Source organism: Pipistrellus hanaki (genome assembly GCF_964339955.1).
Source record: "Pipistrellus hanaki genome assembly, chromosome: 2".
NCBI classification, from domain to species: domain Eukaryota; kingdom Metazoa; phylum Chordata; class Mammalia; order Chiroptera; family Vespertilionidae; genus Pipistrellus; species Pipistrellus hanaki.
In genome coordinates this window covers 182,182,840-182,201,022 of record NC_140504.1, presented here as the reverse complement: position 1 = coordinate 182,201,022, position 18,183 = coordinate 182,182,840, and the positions used below count along the sequence as shown (strand labels likewise).

The window sequence follows — 18,183 nt, the reverse complement described above, 5'->3', positions numbered from 1 at the left end:
GCAAATTAATTCATTTTTTTATTGGCCTTTTTCCTTATCTACATAATAGCACCAACCTGATCGTTACTGATGAGATAATGCATGAATGTTTTATTACTCGAGGACCAGTGCATGAAATTCGTGCAGGGGGGAAGAGGAGTCCCCTCAGGCCAGCCTGCACCCTGTCCAATCCGGGACCCCTCGGGGGATGTCCAACTGCCAGTTTAGGTCCCATCCCCAGGATCAGGTCTAAGTTGGCAGTAGGACATCCCTCTCACAATCCTGGACCACTGGCTCCTAATCACTCACCTGCCTGCCTGCCTGGTTGCCTCTAACTGCCCAACCCCCTGCCAGCCTGATTGCCCCTCACTGCCTCTGCGTGCAGGCCTGATCCCCGTCCAGCTTGCACAGGGGGACCTGAGGCTGCACCCCATCCCCCACACTCTAGAGGATTTGACAAAAAGACCGGAGGCTGCGCCACGGGACCTGAGGCTGCACCCCCCACCCGGCGGGGCTTTGCCAAGGGTGGGGCCGGCCAGGACTGGATCTCGCCCAATTGGGATGAGGCCAGCAGGGTCTGGGTATCACATGATTTTGAGGTGCCGCAGGTGGGCGGGAACTTGACTCTGGGTCCTGCGGCACACCCAAATTCTGACAGGAGGAAGATTTTCATATAATTTTACTAATTTTCTTTCACCTCTGATACTTCTATTATAGAGAAAGGACAAATAGCAATATTAAAATGTTTCCTCTAATCCCCTTTTAATGTGTATGAACTTCATGTACCAGGCCACTAGTGTGTGTGTGTGTGTGTGTGTGTGTGTGTGTGTGTGTATCCAAAAATAGCATTTCTAGGGAAAAAATAAGAAGAATGAGGTTTGGAGATCTTTTAAAAGAAGCATTTTGAGACCAAAAAAAGAAAGATTTTAAAAAATATTTATTTTAAGTGTCATTTAAATAAAATTCACTGTTCACTATTTTTCAATTAGAATTCATCTTTAGAGATTACAAAGACTTGCTTGCAAAACAGCAACAGGACATTATTTTGATTTTGTGTAATTAATTTTTAAAACCTGGGATTAGATTTTTAGGGGAATGGACCAGATTCAAATCACAAGTGGAGAAGATAAATGTGGTTTTCCCATCTATACTTAATATCAGACAGTCTGTTAACTTTCTGCTCAAACTTTGCTCCAGTAGTTAAATCAGAAAATCTATTACCCAATAACCAATATGGTTTGTTGATATGTACTGTTTCAATGATATTAGACAGGCACAGGAAACACAATGACACCTTACCAATATTCTCTTAAAGCTCTAGGGAAAAAGAACAAGAACAGACCAAAAACCCATGAATCTAAGAGGATTCATACACATTGGAAACAAAATATTTTAACAAAGGAAGAAAGAATCTCAGGACCAAAAAAAAAAAGAGAGAGAGTTTAACTATTAAATATCTATCCACAAGGGCAGTCTACAAATATTTGCTATAAATCAGGAAAGGAATTATCTTCATTTTGAATCCTCAGAACCTAGCACAGTGCCTGGGTCAAAGAATACTGGCTAAGTCAAAGAACAAATGTATTTAATGAATGGTATCAAAAAAGAATTCAGAATATAGCTATTATCTCTTTATTTAAAACATTAAAATAGATGTGGAAAACTTTAAATATCTGATACACAAAAAATAAAACAGAAGGAAAAAATGTAAGGTAACTCTCTAGAACAAGAAAATCACAAGCCAGAGCCCCCAGTTTAGGAACCTGTAACATCTTAAGCAAAGCAAACTGTATGTTCTACCTTATCACCAATACATTCTTTTTGTAAACAACTAGAATCACTAGAAATCAACTGTACTTCATCTATACTCCCCTTTCTTTTAGAATTATGGCAATATTCCCTGCCAATATAATGGATGATAGTAAGTTTTGTTTTTGCAAATTTTAAACATTACCAACAAACCAAAATTCTTGTTTCTGAATTCTATGTACACAAGGAATGACTGGCTCAGGCCTCTACTTTGGAATTATTTTGCCAGAAGCCTAACACCTTCCTTTTCACAATGGAGCTCTAAACAACTTCCTCAAAAATGACACTACTCTAAAAATAGTTTATCAACCTATTTTGATTAACAACCAATCTAAATCTCCCTTCCTCCAGCAAATGAAAAATGAAGCAAAGGTAAGGACGTTGGATGCATATAAAATTAAATTATTTTGTAAAATTTTAACACCTCAATTTACAACTCACTAGTTGAGCACAAATAATTTGTGCTCATATTTTGATTGCTTTATCTTGTTTTTAGGACATTAGGTTAAGGTTAACATTCTTATGAAATCCTTTTGGCAACATTCTGCAATATTCCGCTCCTATCATGAGAATGGCAACAAGGAAAAGCAAGCACATACTTCTGAAGACTAGATTCTAACACATCTGAAGAAAGACAGTTCCAACCTTCCCTTAAAAACAGGCCTATTTTTCTGACACTCCAATTCACTTACCTCTCCCATCGCTCTTCCCTCCAGAGCAAGTGCTTGAAAATCATGATTCAGTTCATCCATAGATCGTACCTATTGTTCAGAATAGAGAAGGGAAAAGTTTCAGGTTAGCATCTTGAATTTTACATACACATTAAACAACTGAAAAGCTTTTGTTGACTTTCAGATATTGATAAAGACTAACAATTTTCAAGTGATTGAGATTAAACACTCACTTACCTTTAGCCATCAGGGTTCAGCAATGACCCCTGCTTTCTCCCCTCCCATTCCCTTTTGTTTTCAAAACATGAAAAACATGTAATCCAAACAAAGAAAAAGCAAATTACAGCATGATAATTATGTTAGCTATTTTTCATACATTTTAATTTAATTAAAGACCAACATACTGAAAAACAATTACACATGAAGATGATTATGTAACCTAAACTTGGTCACTAAATCAAAGACCAAATACTTGTCCCCTTGTCCCCAAACAGGAGCATATAAGTGAGGGAACTCATTTGATCCAAATTAAATACATTTGTTCTTTGACTTAGCCAGTATTCTTTGATCCAGGGACTGTGCTAGGTTCTGAAGATTCAAAATGAAGATAATTCCTTTCCTGATTTATAGCAAATATTTGTAGACTGCCCTTGTGGATAGATGTAAGATATGGTATTTCTTTCATAAACCACGGGGAGAGGGGTGCCAACTATAACAGAGTGCCCCAACATTTCTCCATACTGGAAGATTTGGGAAGGCTCCTAGAATCTCAAATTCAGACGGGAAAAATAACATATTACAAGAATTCCTTCAAACTTTACCTATCAGTAAATGTACTACCTACATCATAACCTTACTGGGGGCTTCCATTAACTCATTCCTGTCATTACTACAAGGTAATGTTAAGATCAAGGATGAAGCATGAAATAGATTCAAAACATTCAAAATTAGCCCTAGCTCAGTTTGTTGGGAGTGTCATCCCACACACCAAAAGGTTGTGAGTTCAATTCCCCGTCAGGACACATCCTAGGTTAAGAGCTCAATCCCCAGTCGGGGCGTGTACCAGAGGCAACCAATCTCTCTCCTCGCCCCCCACCCCCACCCCACCCCCGCCCCTCTCTCTCCCTCCCTTCCCCCCCTCTCTTTCTCTCTGTCTCTCTGCAATCAGTAAATGCAAAGAAGGTCAGGCTTGGGCCAGGCAGGGAGAGGGAAAAGTACAGAGAAGAGGAACCAGAATTCAGCTCAGGGAACCAATGTAAGGATTTATTAACATGCTGCCTACTAGTATTTATCACCAATAATCTTAATTTAACTGAACTGACACCACATAAAAATACATTTGCATTGTTTTAAATCACATTCTTTTCAAAACTCAAAACTGACACTATGCTACAAATGGCACCTTGTGTCACTAAGATGTAACAGCTCTGAGATGCTTGCTAAATATATAAATTTATAAAATTTAAAATGGCCTTGGCCAATGTGCCTCAGTTGCCTGGGCACTGTCTGGTGCACTAAAAGGTTGCAGGTTTGATTCCTGGTCAGGGCATATGCCTGGGTTATGGGCTTGATTCTGATAGGGAATGTGAGGGAACCAACTCATCAATGTTTCACTCTCACATTGATGTTTCTTTTTCCCTTCCTCTCTCTCTAAAAATCCATTTAATAATAAAAATAATTTTTTTAATTTTAAAAATGAACTTAAAATTGAGTCGAGAGAACAAAGATAGAGACAACCCTTGTTACTGTAGAGAAACAGTTTGAAAAGGCCTTCAAACAGAAAGTGTGACCACACTGTAAAGTGTTTAAGTAAGCTTAAATATTTATTTATTTATTGAATAAGCTCTAAACACTATGCAGTAAAAATAAAGGAATGAGGATAGGATGTTAGCTGGAAACTCTACATGTTACATGAAATCATTTTGAGTTTTAAGGTCAAAGTTAACATTTACAAAGCATGTAAATCAAATGCACAAAGCTCTGAATCTAGCTCTTTCTGAGGAATCTGATAATACATTTAATTAGAGCTAGACATTTCTTAAAAATCCAAAAATCTCAAATAGTTTTAACCAAGAACACTGAAAATTCTATTATTTCACAAGGAAAATGTAGGACTAAGCAAAGACATAACATGCAATATCCATATTTATGTAATCATCACAACATTCTCACAGATTATTCCCAGTTAAGAGATTAAAAAATAGCCCAGCTGACACGGCTCAGTGGTCAACCTATGAACCAGGAGGTCACAGTTCGATCCCCAGTCAGGGCACATGCCCAGGTTGCTGGCTTGGACCCCCAGTGTGGAGTGTGCAGGAGGCAACCAATCAATAATTTTCTTTCATCATTGATGTTTCTATCTCTCTCTCCCTCTCCCTTCATCTCTGAATTCAATAAGCAAAATTTTTTTAAAAGGTATTATAAAAAAAACAGAGCATCAGCCCTAACTGGTTTGGCTCAGTGGATAGGGCATCGGCCTGCGGACTGAAAGGTCCCGGGTTCGATTCTGGTCATCCCCAGTGGGAGATGTGCAGGAGGCAGCTGATCGATGTTTCTCTCTCATCGATGTTTCTCTCTAACCCTCCCCCTTCCTCTCTGTAAAAAAAAAAAATCAATAAAATACTATATTAAAATAAAATAAAAAACACAGAGCATCAGATAAATGACTTCCCCAACCATTGCTAAGTGGGGAAGAGGACTTAAATGGCATTGCTGGGATCTAAACCCAGGTCTTCCCATTTAAAGAGCAAGGTCCTTTCTTCCTACATCACCAGCTGCCTGCATGGTAGCCACAGAAGTTTCCACCCCTGGATAAAACTGCTGCCTGCTTCTGCTGTTGGTTTTGATAAGTATGCTTTCATGGTCTTTCTTGTCTTTGCTTTCCACTTCTCTCCCCCCTAACTTCAAAATATTCCCACCCTCCCCTTGCAGCAATTTCCACTCCTTTCTATTCTATCTTCCCACTCATTCTCTCTCACCATTCATTTGTTCACTGGCTCACCCTCTCAGGGCTCCTCTCACTCACTTTAGCTCTCTCTTCACTGCCTTCCTACCTCCTGAGGAGGACTGTTGGGGAAGCAGCCTCACTTTGTGAAGTTTTCTTTGCTGGTCCAGAACCTCCATTTTAAAACTACTGTCCATAGTTGTCTACACCAGAAAGACCAAATCATTATCACAAAACTGTTTTTAATTAGTAAGGAACTTATTGTTTAAAATGGGAGCTGCACCTGGTATGGTCAACACCATGCAGACTCTGCAGCCAAAATTCTTCCTAGAAAACATAACTACGATCAGAAATCAGATGCTTAGAAATTCAGATAAATCAAAGAATGAAGACAGAGAAATGTAAATAATATTATTATAAGCAGATAACAAAAAGCCTTTTCTATCATAAAGGAGAAAGGCTGGCTGTAAATTACTATTATCAGAGTAAATGCTCTCATGAAGATAGAATAATCTTTTCAAGTTCTTGTACTCAAACTCTTCTTCTTCTAGAATTCAATCTGAGTGGCCAATGTTAATTTCCAGTATTACTTACTAAAATTCCTTCACGTTTGCTAAATGTTTCTAAGACTCCACTAACTGATCTTATCTATCTCCTTTGATTTCACAAAATTATTTTCTATTTTTCTCTTAGGGCTACTTGCCAGTAATAACTTTCTCATGTCCATCCAGGACTTTCTCTTCTGCTACTCCTCCCCATAAAGGCATTTCCCACTCCTTTTATTAAAGAATCAAAGCAAGCCGAAGCCGGTTTGGCTCAGTGGTAGAGGTCAGTCTGCGGACTGAAAGGTCCCAAGTTCGATTCCGGTCAAGGGCATGTACTTGGTTGCGGGCACATCCTCGGTAGGGGGTGTGCAAGAGGCAGCTGCTCGATGTTTCTCTCTCTCATGGACGTTTCTAGGTCTCTATCTCGTTCCCTTTCTCTCTGTTAAAAATCAATAAAATATATTAAAAAAAAAAAAAAAGAGAGAGAGAATCAAAGCAAGAGGCCACTTCAGTGCCTGACCTATCTCTATATTCTTCTCTTCATCCCACCCAATGACACATGACCTATGCTTCAGTTTCCTTCCATTTCCAGTTTCCAGAACTTTACTCTGTAAAGCCTTCTTCTAACAGGGATTCCGTCTTAATTCGAACTATAATTTAGCATATTAAGTGTGCGCTTAACCACTCAGTAAATTATAAAACCAAAACAAATATACTCAGAACTATACATCACATCACCCTAAAGGAGACCCTGTCCCCAAGGCAGCCAATCCCTATCCTTCCCTTCCCTATGCCCCTCGCTCATGCCCTGGCAACCACCAATCTGCTTTCTGTCTCTATGGATCTACCTATTCTGCACATCCTATATAATAAGAGCGTAATATGCTAAGTGTCCAACCACTTGACCAATAGCTATGATACACCCTGACCACCAGGGGACAGTTGCTCCAACCGGTAGGTTAGCTTGCTACTGGGGTCCAGCTGACATGCCCTGGAGTCTTCCCTTGGTCCCTCAATGGCCAGCTCCAACTGGGACTAGGCAAGATGGTCCCAATCTCCAACCAGGCTGAGGGACCCCACCCGTGCACAAATTTGTGCACCAGGCCTCTAGTATGGGGAAAAAGAAAAAGAAAAAAAAAAGAAAGAAAAAAAAAAACCCTAGCCCTAGGCTAAGTGGATAGAGCTTCAGCCTCTGGACTGAAGGGTCCCAGGTTCAATTCAGGTCAAAGGCACATGCCTGGGTTGCAGGTTCAATCCCCAGTAGGGGTTGTGCAGGAGGCAGCCAAACAATTATTCTCTCTTATCATTGATGTTTCCATCTCTCCCTTTCCCTTACTCTCTGAAATCAATAAAAACATATTTTTAAAAAGAATTAAAAGGTTCTAAAGCCAAGAAAAATAATTGAAAAATAAATTAAGCAAAAATATCACAAATCTTTATTTTAAAAACCATATATTCTAAAGTGCCTACCCTATCCATCACCCCTTGAGAAGCCCTACTTACCATATCCAATGTCCCATATATATACTTATCCGAATCATCAATGAATGTTACACACTTCACTGTTTCCTCATATGTAAAACTGAGATAATGGGCTATTTTAAGGTTTGTTATAATGATTAAATGATGTAAAATGTCCAACTTAGTAGGCACTTACTCAACTGGACCCACTTCACAGGTCATTCTCTTTAAGAGACTAAAATGCCTCCATAGATTCATCCCTTCTTACCCTACCCTTAGTTAGTACAGGGCAAGCTTTGCTCATTTATTGGGTAAAAGGAGGAAGGGGGCAGGGCGCAAGAGCAGCAGGAGGTTCTATTCTGGCATTTCCATAATCAATACATTAGAAGTACCTAGATCATGTGAACATCTAACTTATTGTCTTTTTTTTTTTTTTTTTAACATGTCTTTACTGATTTTTAGAGAGAGGAAAGGAGGAGGAGAGAAACATCAAATGGCTGCCTCCTGTATACCTCCTACTGGTGATTGAGCCTACAACCTGGGCATATGCCCTGATCAGGAATCGAACCCTGGTTCCTGCATCGGTGCTAACCACTGAGCACCACACCAGCTGGGCCTAACTTATTTTCTAAAACTTAGCATTTCAAAAGTACTTTCATTTTTCTCTCTTCTCAATTCCCAGCTAAATAATCCGGAGAAACTTCCATTCTCCATTCTTATCCAATCCGAAACTTAAAAAAAATCATAGCATGTTCTTTCAGTTCTCATTTCGTGAAAAACAATCTCAGTAGCCCTAACTGGTTTGGCTCAGTGGCTAGTGAGTCGGCCTGTAGACTCAAGAGTCCCAGGTTCAATTCCGGTCAAGGGTATATGCAGCACATACCCAGTATGGAGTGTACAGGGGGCAACTGATCTATGTTTCTCTCTCAACAATGTTTCTGAATCTCTATCCCTCTCCCTTTCTCTCTGTAAAAATTCAATAAAATATTTTTTTTAAAGAATCTCAGTAAAGCCGGGACCGGTTTGGCTCAATGGATAGAGCGTCGGCTTGGGGACTGAAAGGTCCCGGGTTCGATTCCGGTCAAGGGCATGTACCTTGGTTGCGGGCATATCCCCAGTAGGGGGTGTGCAAGAGGCAGCTGATCAATGACTCTCTCTCATCGATGTTTCTAACTCTCTATCTCTCTCCCTTCCTCTCTGTACAAAATCAATAAAATATATTTAAAAAAAAAAAAAAAGAATCTCAGTAAAGTCACCATCTAAAATTCCTTTATTCCTTGGCTTACTAGTAAATACTACGTACTATGTCTCCTGATTTTCTTTTTCCTCTCTATTTAGATTTTGTCTCTCTTTTTGCCAGCCAACATTGCTATCAAAAAATTGAAACTTGCCGAAACCGGTTTGGCTCAGTGGATAGAGTGTTGGCCTGCGGACTGAAAGGTCCCAGGCTCGATTCCAGTCAGGGGCATGTACATTGGTTGCGGGCACATCCCCAGTAGGGGGTGTGCAGGAGGCAGCTGGTCGATGTCTCTCTCTCATCGATGTTTCTAGCTCTCTATCCCTCTCCTTTCCTCTCTGTAAAAAATCTATAAAAAATATATTTTTTTTAATTGAAACTTAAACGTAGGCACAAAGGAAACCTAATGTAAGAAGTTAATGACACAAAAACATTATGAATTATAATCTATTAGTTTTTCAAGCAAATACTATTGATCATTAAACCACAAAGAACAAAATAAAGCATATACATGGTGCAACATCCAAAAATCAACGATCTAAAAGAGACTTAATTTTTTTTCAATACTACTTCCCTAGCCAGTTTGGCTCAGTGGACAGAGCATCCACCTGGGGAATGAAGGGTCCTGGGTTCAATTCCAGTCAAAGAAATGTACCTCAGTTGCTGGCTCAATCCCCACGTAAGAGACAACCAGTCAATGTGTCTCTCTCACATCTATGTTTCTCTCTTTGTGTCTCTCCCACTCCACTCTCTCTAAAAATGAGTGGAAAAATATTCTTCGGTGAGGGTTAACAAAAAAAAAAAGAAGAAAAAAAAACACAAAACTATAATTCTCAGCCTTTTCTTTAAGAGAGAAGGAAAGAAAGAGAGCAAAACACTGATGTATAAGAGAAACACTGACCAGTGGGATCCCCCATGTGCCTGACCAGCTATCAAACACAAAACATGGTATGTGCCCTGAGAGGAATCAAACCAGAGACCACATTCAAACAAGTCACACTGGCAAGGGCTAAAAGAGACCAGGTTTGATAGCATCCTTGGCCTTACTTTGCTAGCATTCCTGTCCTTGGATTACTGTCCCATAACTGCTCACTGTGTCTTTACAATGAAGGTCCCTTTACTTGAGCCAGTTAAACCAGCTGGCTGTTGCTTGTACACAAGAACCAAACTCAGACTAAAGGCTATCACTGAATTAGTATTTATTAACACTGGAAGTTTATATATTAAAAAAGAGTAGCCCTAGTCGGTTTGGCTCAGTGGATAGATCCTCGGCCTGTGGACTGAAGGGTCCCAGGTTCAATTCCAATCAAGGGCACATGTCCGGATTGCAGGCTCAATCCCCGTGGGGGGAGAGGAGAAAAGCGGGGGCATGCAGGAGGAAGCCAATTAATGATTCTCTCTCATCATTGATGTTTCTTTCTCTCTTCTCCCTTCTTCTCTCTGAAATCAAAAAAATAAATAATTTAGAGCTATATAATACACTTGGAAAAATAAAATTCAAAAACCCAGCACTTTTTTATTATTTCCTATAACAGAATGTTGGAGGACTCCTGTCTAGAAAGGGAATAAACTGTGGTTCTCACAGCCTCTGGCCACAAACAACTATACCAATAGTATTCCCCTGGTACCTGGTTAAAAAAGATGATAAACTGACCAAATCAGATTCTTCTCTTAGCAATTCTTATAGCTATAGAAATAAATGAAATTTCCTGAAGACTTGGCAGTTGTGGCTGTCACTTTTGGTCAAGTTTAACCTGTGAATAAGCAGAGGAGGACAACACAGAGAAGAGAAAGGATGCACTGAAAAAAAATAGACAAAGGCCAGGGAACCCCTAAGGAAACAGAAAGCCTCCCAGTGTCCAAGAGGCCCACTTATACAGATTTCCTGCTCTGGGGTTCAGAAAGAATCCCTGATCTTTAACCTGATCTTTAATGTCCTGAGTTTTTGCTAACTAGAATAGAGTTCTCTACCCTGAGACTAAAACTGATTTTACTGAAATATTTATTTCCTCAATTACTGCATCTAAATTGTCAGGCACTTTTCTCCTCCACACCTACTTTTCTTTGCTCTGCTGGAGCAGTTTTTGCACAGGCAAGCCTAGATCATGATGGCTCTATTTCACAAACACAGGTCCAGAACAATATAAGCAAAAGAGCTAGTGCAGTTTAAAAAAGCAAGAGAAACTTGAGCAATGAGAAAATGAAATAAAATATGAGACTTAACCTAATTTGAACTCAATCATTGGGAGGAGGGAACCTATTAAGTCTGTATCACAGCACCTACTGTTACACTATATATTATACACAACAGCAACAATATTCACTGCGACTTCATGCCGGGTCCAGCCCTACAAATTCTTGATATGCCTTATCATGATCTCCTGAATAATCTTAAAGATCTAAAAATGCAGGCACTCTTACCCTATTTTGTAAGAAAAGCAAGAAGTTATTACAATGCTCAGTTTCTTGATTACTGGAGAGGAAAAAACAAAAAGCTTCCCTTTTGGCTCTTGTGGCCACAAACCCTATTACATTACTATCATATTTATGAATTTCCCATTCACTGTCAATAACAACACTAAATACCAGCATTTGCTGAGTTTGAAGCAGTCATTATTCCATTTTATATATAGGAAAACCAAGGTTCAAAGAAGTAATTTGTCGAAAGTCATATAGTTGATAAAGATCAGAAGTGGAATTCAAATTCAGGCTTATATACCCTTTACTACTCTGTTCTCTCACAGGCAAGCATAAAAATTCCACCACACCTGGTTTACCCAGCTGTTGTTCCAGATCACTATACTATTTATATAATTTATTTCATGATGGGGTAAGGATAGGATATAAAGGGGGCGGGGGGATTAAAGTCACCACAGCAGCCAGAATTAGGCTGCACTTTCAATTTTTCATGTCATTAAAATTGCTACTGCCTTTAGCGATTAAAGTAAATACTATGAAGGTTACAGATTATCTGTGTTGAATAGCATTCTGCTAGGATGGCTAACAGACCTAAGTGATAAACTATAATTAAGTTACCAAAACTTAATTTTGCTGCCAGATTACCAGAATGTGTACACCTCATGTAAAAATATCAGCACTTCTGAGACATAAAAGACAATTTAGGAAGTAGAAATAATATATTTATTTTCAAAATAAGTTAGTGAACCTATCTATGCTACTAGTGACCTTTAAATACAAAAACCTCACCATAGCTAGTTCTGCCAGTCTTTTTCTTCTAATTTCACCAATCATGATCAAACTGAAATCAATAATGAGGGCAAGACCATTTTAATCAGAGAGACTGTTTTAATTGCTATCAAAGAACCTAATAAAAAGTTTAAAACTTTAGATAAGAAGTCTTATCTCTGCTTATCTAGAAAGTACTACCTATAGTCATCTAGCTGAATGGCTTTTTTTTTTTTTCTTTTTTAATTTATTTCAGAAAGGAAGAAAGAGGGAGAGATAGAAATATCAATGAGAGATTCACTGATCAGGGGATTGTGCCTCCAGGGGATCGTGCCCACAACCCGGGCATGTTCCCGACTGGGAATCAAACCATGACCTCCTGGTTCACAGATCAACACTCAAACATGCCGGCTGGGCCTGAATGGCATATTTCTGACTTGCAAAAGAACTAATTCCAAAAGTATGAGACTCATATACAACTATACAGAAGATCATGTTTATATTTAAATAATGGTTATTTGCACTTGGAGAAGAAGACATCAAAGCATATTCATTAGCAATAAAAAGTTTCATTCTAAAATATCGGTCTCAAAAGATGACAGATAGAAACGACAAAAATAGTTAAAACCAGTTTTGCTCAATGGATAGAGCATCGGCTTGCAGACTGAAAGGTTCCAGGTTCGATTCCGGTCAAGGGCATGTACCTTGGTTGTAGATATATCCCCAGTAGGATGTTTCTCTCATTGATGTTTCTAACTCTCTATCCCCCCCCCCGCCTTCCTCTCTGTAAAAAAAATCAATAAAATATATTTTTTATTTTTTATTTTTTAAATATATTTTTTAAAAAAGAAAAGGCAAAAATAAAAATAAAAAATGTTCACCCAAAAGTTTTTTTGTAGTTTTTGTTTTGTTTTGTTTTTTCTACACCCAAAAGCTCTTAATACTAAAAGTATCAGGCTGTTTTCAAAAAATGAAATGAAACTAATGTATCTGCCATCACTGGAATCAGGAACAATCTTACAAGCAGAGTACAAGAATCCATTTAATTGTCTGGTTGGTGTGGTTCAGTTGGCTGCCAGTTAGATTCCAGATACATTTTAAATGGGTGAATTGTATAGCATGTGAATTTTATCTCAATCAAGTTGTTTTTAAAATTTCACTTTGTAACAAAATCCACAACCATAATATAGTACACATTTTGCATTTTAATAGATACACTGTCGCCGGGACCGGTTTGGCTCAATGGATAGAGCGTCGGCTTGGGGACTGAAGGGCCCCGGGTTCGATTCCGGTCAAGGGCATGTACCTTGGTTGCGGGCATATCCCCAGTAGGGGGTGTGCAAGAGGCAGCTGATCAATGACTCTCTCTCATTGATGCTTCTAACTCTCTATTTCTCTCCCTTCCTCTATGTACAAAAATCAATAAAATATAAAAAAAAAAAAAAATAGATACACTGTCTATACTTTATATTGTCCCAATAGAAACTTTAAACCCAAACTGCACTCTTAAAAAGCTTCTAATGAGAAAAATAAGCCCACTAGTCTGAACAGCAGTTAAAGATTGACATTATACAGATAAATTACAACCTTCATCCTATCTTCATAAGGATGCTATCTTCTTTAACTAGCCTAGATGATAAAATTCACTTCTGGGTAGGAGGAGGTAGCAGAAGGGTATCAGGGGGAATAAATGGTGATGGAAGACTGGACTTGGCATGGTGAACACACAATATACAGATGAGGTATTATAGAATTGTACACCTGAAACCTATGTAATTTTATTAACCAACTAGAGGCCCAATGCATGAAATTCGTGCAAGGGCCTTGGCCCCAGCCCCCACCCATCACTGCCAGGGACCTCTGCTCCGGCCCCCTCCAGCTCACTGCAGGTTGTCTGGAAGGAATGATGTCTGCTCCAATTAGCATATTACGCTTTTATTATTATAGATGTCACTCCAACTTTTTAAAATTCACCTTTTAAAAATCACTTCTGAGAACAGGAATGAACCTTAAAAATTTGAAATGGATATGGCACCATTTCCCAATATGTGATGTGACTGGGAACAGAAACAAAGTTTCAATGTTTTACAAATTTAGGAAAGTAAATCTTGTTCCCACAGCCCCTTGGTATGGCTACCTCTAATATGATTTAAAAAAAAAAGGCAAGCCAAAAAGAACATAAAATCTTATATAATAAAAGGGTAGTATGCAAATTATCCCCTCGACCAGGAGTTGTCCGGGAGTTCGACCAGGGGTAGGGCCAGCCAGGGGAAGGGAGGACCCCGCAGCAGCTAGAGACCCTACCAGTGCACAAATTTTGTACTCTGGGCCTTTGGTCCGTAATAAGAGCTGATAGCAATTATTTTCAAATTTTAGCCCTAGCCAGTTTAGCTCAGTGGATAGAGCATCAGCCTGCAGACCAAAAGGTCCCAGGTACCATTCCAGTCAAGGGCATGTACCTCAGTTGCAGGCTTCTCCTGGGTCTGGGTCCTGGACGGGGCATTTGCAGGAGGCAACCAATCAATGTGTTTCTCTCACATCAATATTTCTCTCTGTCTTTCCCTCTCTCTTACACTCTCTAAAAATCAATGGGAAAATATTCTTGAGTGAGGATAAAAAAAAAATTGTTTTTTAATGTAGCCCTTCAAAGAAATGCTGACTGACTCCTTACCTTCAGGCCTAAAAGCCTCTCAGTATTCAAGAGCCTACATTCTGTTCTATCTCATACCCATCAGTTCTAAATGGCATGTTAATAGTCTTCAAAATAAAACACTTCAATCAATAAGTCTCTTCAATATGCCCTGATGACATAATGTATGCATTCATCATTTATGAGATACATACTATTTGCCAGGTGCTGAAGACACAAGGCTGAAAGATTATTCAAGAGGTGGATCTTAACCAAGGTGCACAGGATCGCCAGGGAGTGCTTTTTAAAAAATACATGAACTGTATCTCATCACTGGAGATTTTGATTCAGTAAGTCTGGACTTCAGCCTAAGAATCTCTTTACTGCAACTTCCTAGTACTAATTGGTGAAGGAAAAAGTATTCAACTCCACACACAGAGCTAAACGCTTCGCTTCAATTAGATGTGTACTAAACATAAACATGATGGTGGCACCAGAAGAGGCACCTGCCTTTACAAAAAGAAGAGGTAAAGGGGGAGGTTCACCAGAGACGGAAATACTTAGTTGAAGTTTGAACGTTGAGAGAGTTGCTAGGGGGGAAAAAGGGGGAAGGGAATTCCAAGCAGAGAAACTACATACATAAAAACAGCACAGCTACTATGTTGAGTAATTGCACAAATCATAAAAATAACATGTGTGTTCAGAAAGTTACAAATACTTCAGTACAGCTGAAGTGGAGTACCAGTAAACACTGGAGAGGGAAACTGGTTCAAAACACAAAAGGGCCTCCATTATGCTATGCTGAGGAGCTTGCAAGTTATCTAAAAGCAATTGAAGCCCTAGTCAGTTTGGCTCAGTGGATACAGTGTCAGCCTGCAGACTGAAGGGGTCCCAGGTTCAATTTTGGCCAAGGGCACATACCCAGGTTTTGGGCTTGATCCCCAGTGTGGGGTGTTCAGGAGGCAATCAAACAACGATTCTCTCTCATCACTAATATTTCTCTCTCTCTCCCTCTCCCTTCCTCTTTGTAAACAATAAAAATATATTTTTTAAAAAATACATAGAGATTAAAGCCACTTTCTAGATAATAAATGAACTGTAACATAAAATTCCTCACTCCATAGCTCATCTCAGCATCCATTTCAATATAGACACTCTCTGAAATTCTCATTTTAAAACAACTTTATATTTATTCCTCCCTTCATGAAACTAAGTTTCTTCAGAGACAGAATATAATAATTTCATCATTTTAAATTGTGATAGGCTTCTGACAGATATAGTGTCTTCCTAATTTGGACAATTGGGAAGGAAAAAACAATTTGAATCAATAAATTCTTAGCAAATTAAATAACTTTTTTTAGTAACATCATATATGGTGCTTTTAAATACATACAATAACTAGAATTAGGTTAATGAACTGGTAAAGTCCTTAGGGAACTTACTTCAATAGAGAAAAATATCTAAACATAGAGCTCCCCTGAAAACACCTGTTCTCTACATAATTTAAATATTTCTCTTTCCAGGGTTATAAACAAGTTATTTCTGCTGTCAACCTAAAAAAAATAAACTTTCTTAAGACAAAGAAACTTACCATTAGCCCCAGTAAATGAATTTTTTCACTTGAAAAAACTCCAAATCCATGGTGTAAAGTAGATTAACTAATCCTCCCTACCTCTATTTATAAAAAACACTTGGCACCACTAATAATATCCCTGTTTGTTTTTTATCTGTACATTAGACCAGCGTTTTTCAACCGCTGTTGCGCGGCACACTAGTGTGCCGCGAGATGTTGCCTGGTGTGCCGTAGGTGCAGACAAGACAAGAATTTTATAATTTTTCACTATTTTGTTTACTTAATATTTCATAATAAAGTAATTATAAAATACTTTCTTTGTGTTTATTTGATTCCTATTCAAGAGAATTACTTTATATATAGTCAATATAGGCACAGAGTTAAATTTTTTAACATTTTCCAATGGTGGTGTGCCTCGTGATTTTTTTCATGAAACAAGTGTGCCTTTGCCCAAAAAAGGTTGAAAAACACTGCATTAGACACATAGGCACCTTTAAAAATTGTTATGTCTAAACAAAAAAATTGTACACGAATGTTTATAGTATTACTTATAATAGCCAAAAAAGTAGAAAAAAAAAACACAAAGGTTCATCAACTGTTAAATGTATATATAAAATATGGTATATATATATCTATATAATGTACTATTATTTCAGCAATAAAAAGAAAAGAGGCACTGATACATGCTACAACATGGGTAAATGTTCAAAACCTGCTAAGTGAAGGAGCCAGTCACAAAGGACCATCTACACTAATAAAAGAGTAAGATTGGATCAAACCTCGCCGGAGGATCCAAGATGGCTGCTCGGGTAGACACCTAACCGCAGCAGCACACAACAATTTCAATGGAATACAACTAAAATGTAGAGTGGACATCGCCCAGAGCTACAGGTAGTCGACTGACTGAAAATTCTACAACAAGAAGGAAAGAGAAAACCAGAAGGAAAATCAGAGGAGCTGAAAAAAAGCCTAAGGTACGGAGACATGCTGAGCGCTCGCACGCACACGCGCGCGGAGAGGTCGCAGCCGGAGAGGAGGAGAGGGCTAAGTGCTGCCTGGCGTTCCCTAGCAGGAAGGAAATAAAACCCCCAGCCTGGGCTGAACCCCCGAACCAGCAGCGCTGAGCCCCAGTTATGGGCCAGACCCTGGGGACCCAGGCTCCAGCAGGGGGAGACGGGGCTGTGAGGCGGAATCCCAGTGGAGCAGCAAAAAGCAGGGCCCCCGGAGTCGCGCGGAGGACTGAATGTTGACTCTGATACTGGATTACCCTAGCCGGAAGGAACAGGGCCTCCGGCTGCGCTGAGCCTCAGTCCGGACTGCTCTGAATCCCAGTTCTGGGCCAATCCCTGGGGACCCAGGCTCAAGCAGAGGGAGACAAGGCTGTGAGGTGGAGTCCTGGGAGACCGGCGAAAGGCCGAGCCCCCGGAGTCACACACATTGCTTGCAAGGGAAGGAATGTTGATTCTGATGCAGGATTGCTCTGGAGGGAAGGAAACAGGAGCCCCGGCTGTGTTGGGCCCCAGTTTCGACTGCTCTGAACCCCAGTCCTGGACCAGACCCTGGGGACCCAGGCTCGGGCAGGGGGAGACGGGGCTGTGAGGCGGAATCCCAGGGGAGTGGCGAAAAGCGGAGGCCCCAGAGTCGCGCGCACTGTGTGCAGAGGACAGTCTGTTGACTCTGATCCTAGACTCCCCTAGCAGGAAGGAGAAAAAAAAGCTCCAGACTGGAGGAATGCGACAGGGAGCAGGAGCCCCTGCTGGACATCGGCCAGCCAGGCACCGGCAGGGAGCCGGGCGACAGGGCCCCCAGGGGGGGGTAGTGCCCCTGAGCCTTCGACCTCTGAGCGCGGGCAACGGAGCCAAGGCCCGGGGCTGCTTCCTGGGCGGCGCCGACCCCGGCAACAGGCTGGAGCAGCGCGGGAGCCCGCGGAGAACAAAGGGGTGCCACAGGCCAACCTGCTGAGCTCCCAGGACAAGGAAGAAGAAACCAAAGAAGTTCTCAATGTGAAGAAATCAAGTGAGAGCAAAAGATAGTAAAATTACTTAAGAAAGAATACAAAGAAGATCTTGAAAAATCAAAGACTAAGTCAGGACTCAACTCACCAGCCAACATTGCAGCATTTATAAAAAAAAAAAAAAAAAAAGGCAGA

The 18,183-nt window shown here is 40.0% G+C and overlaps 1 protein-coding gene across 17 annotated transcripts in view; it reads right to left on the bottom strand.

The window, feature by feature from the left end:
* PUM1 (pumilio RNA binding family member 1) overlaps positions 1 to 18,183 on the bottom strand; it is a 119,275-nt gene that overhangs the window by 86,395 nt on the left and 14,697 nt on the right. For all 17 annotated transcript variants that reach the window (XM_084873040.1, XM_084873033.1, XM_084873045.1 and 14 more), the window contains one exon: positions 2,481 to 2,549. In XM_084873040.1, the coding sequence (XP_084729166.1) occupies positions 2,481 to 2,549 (69 nt within the window). The remainder of the gene's footprint in view (positions 1 to 2,480; positions 2,550 to 18,183) is intronic.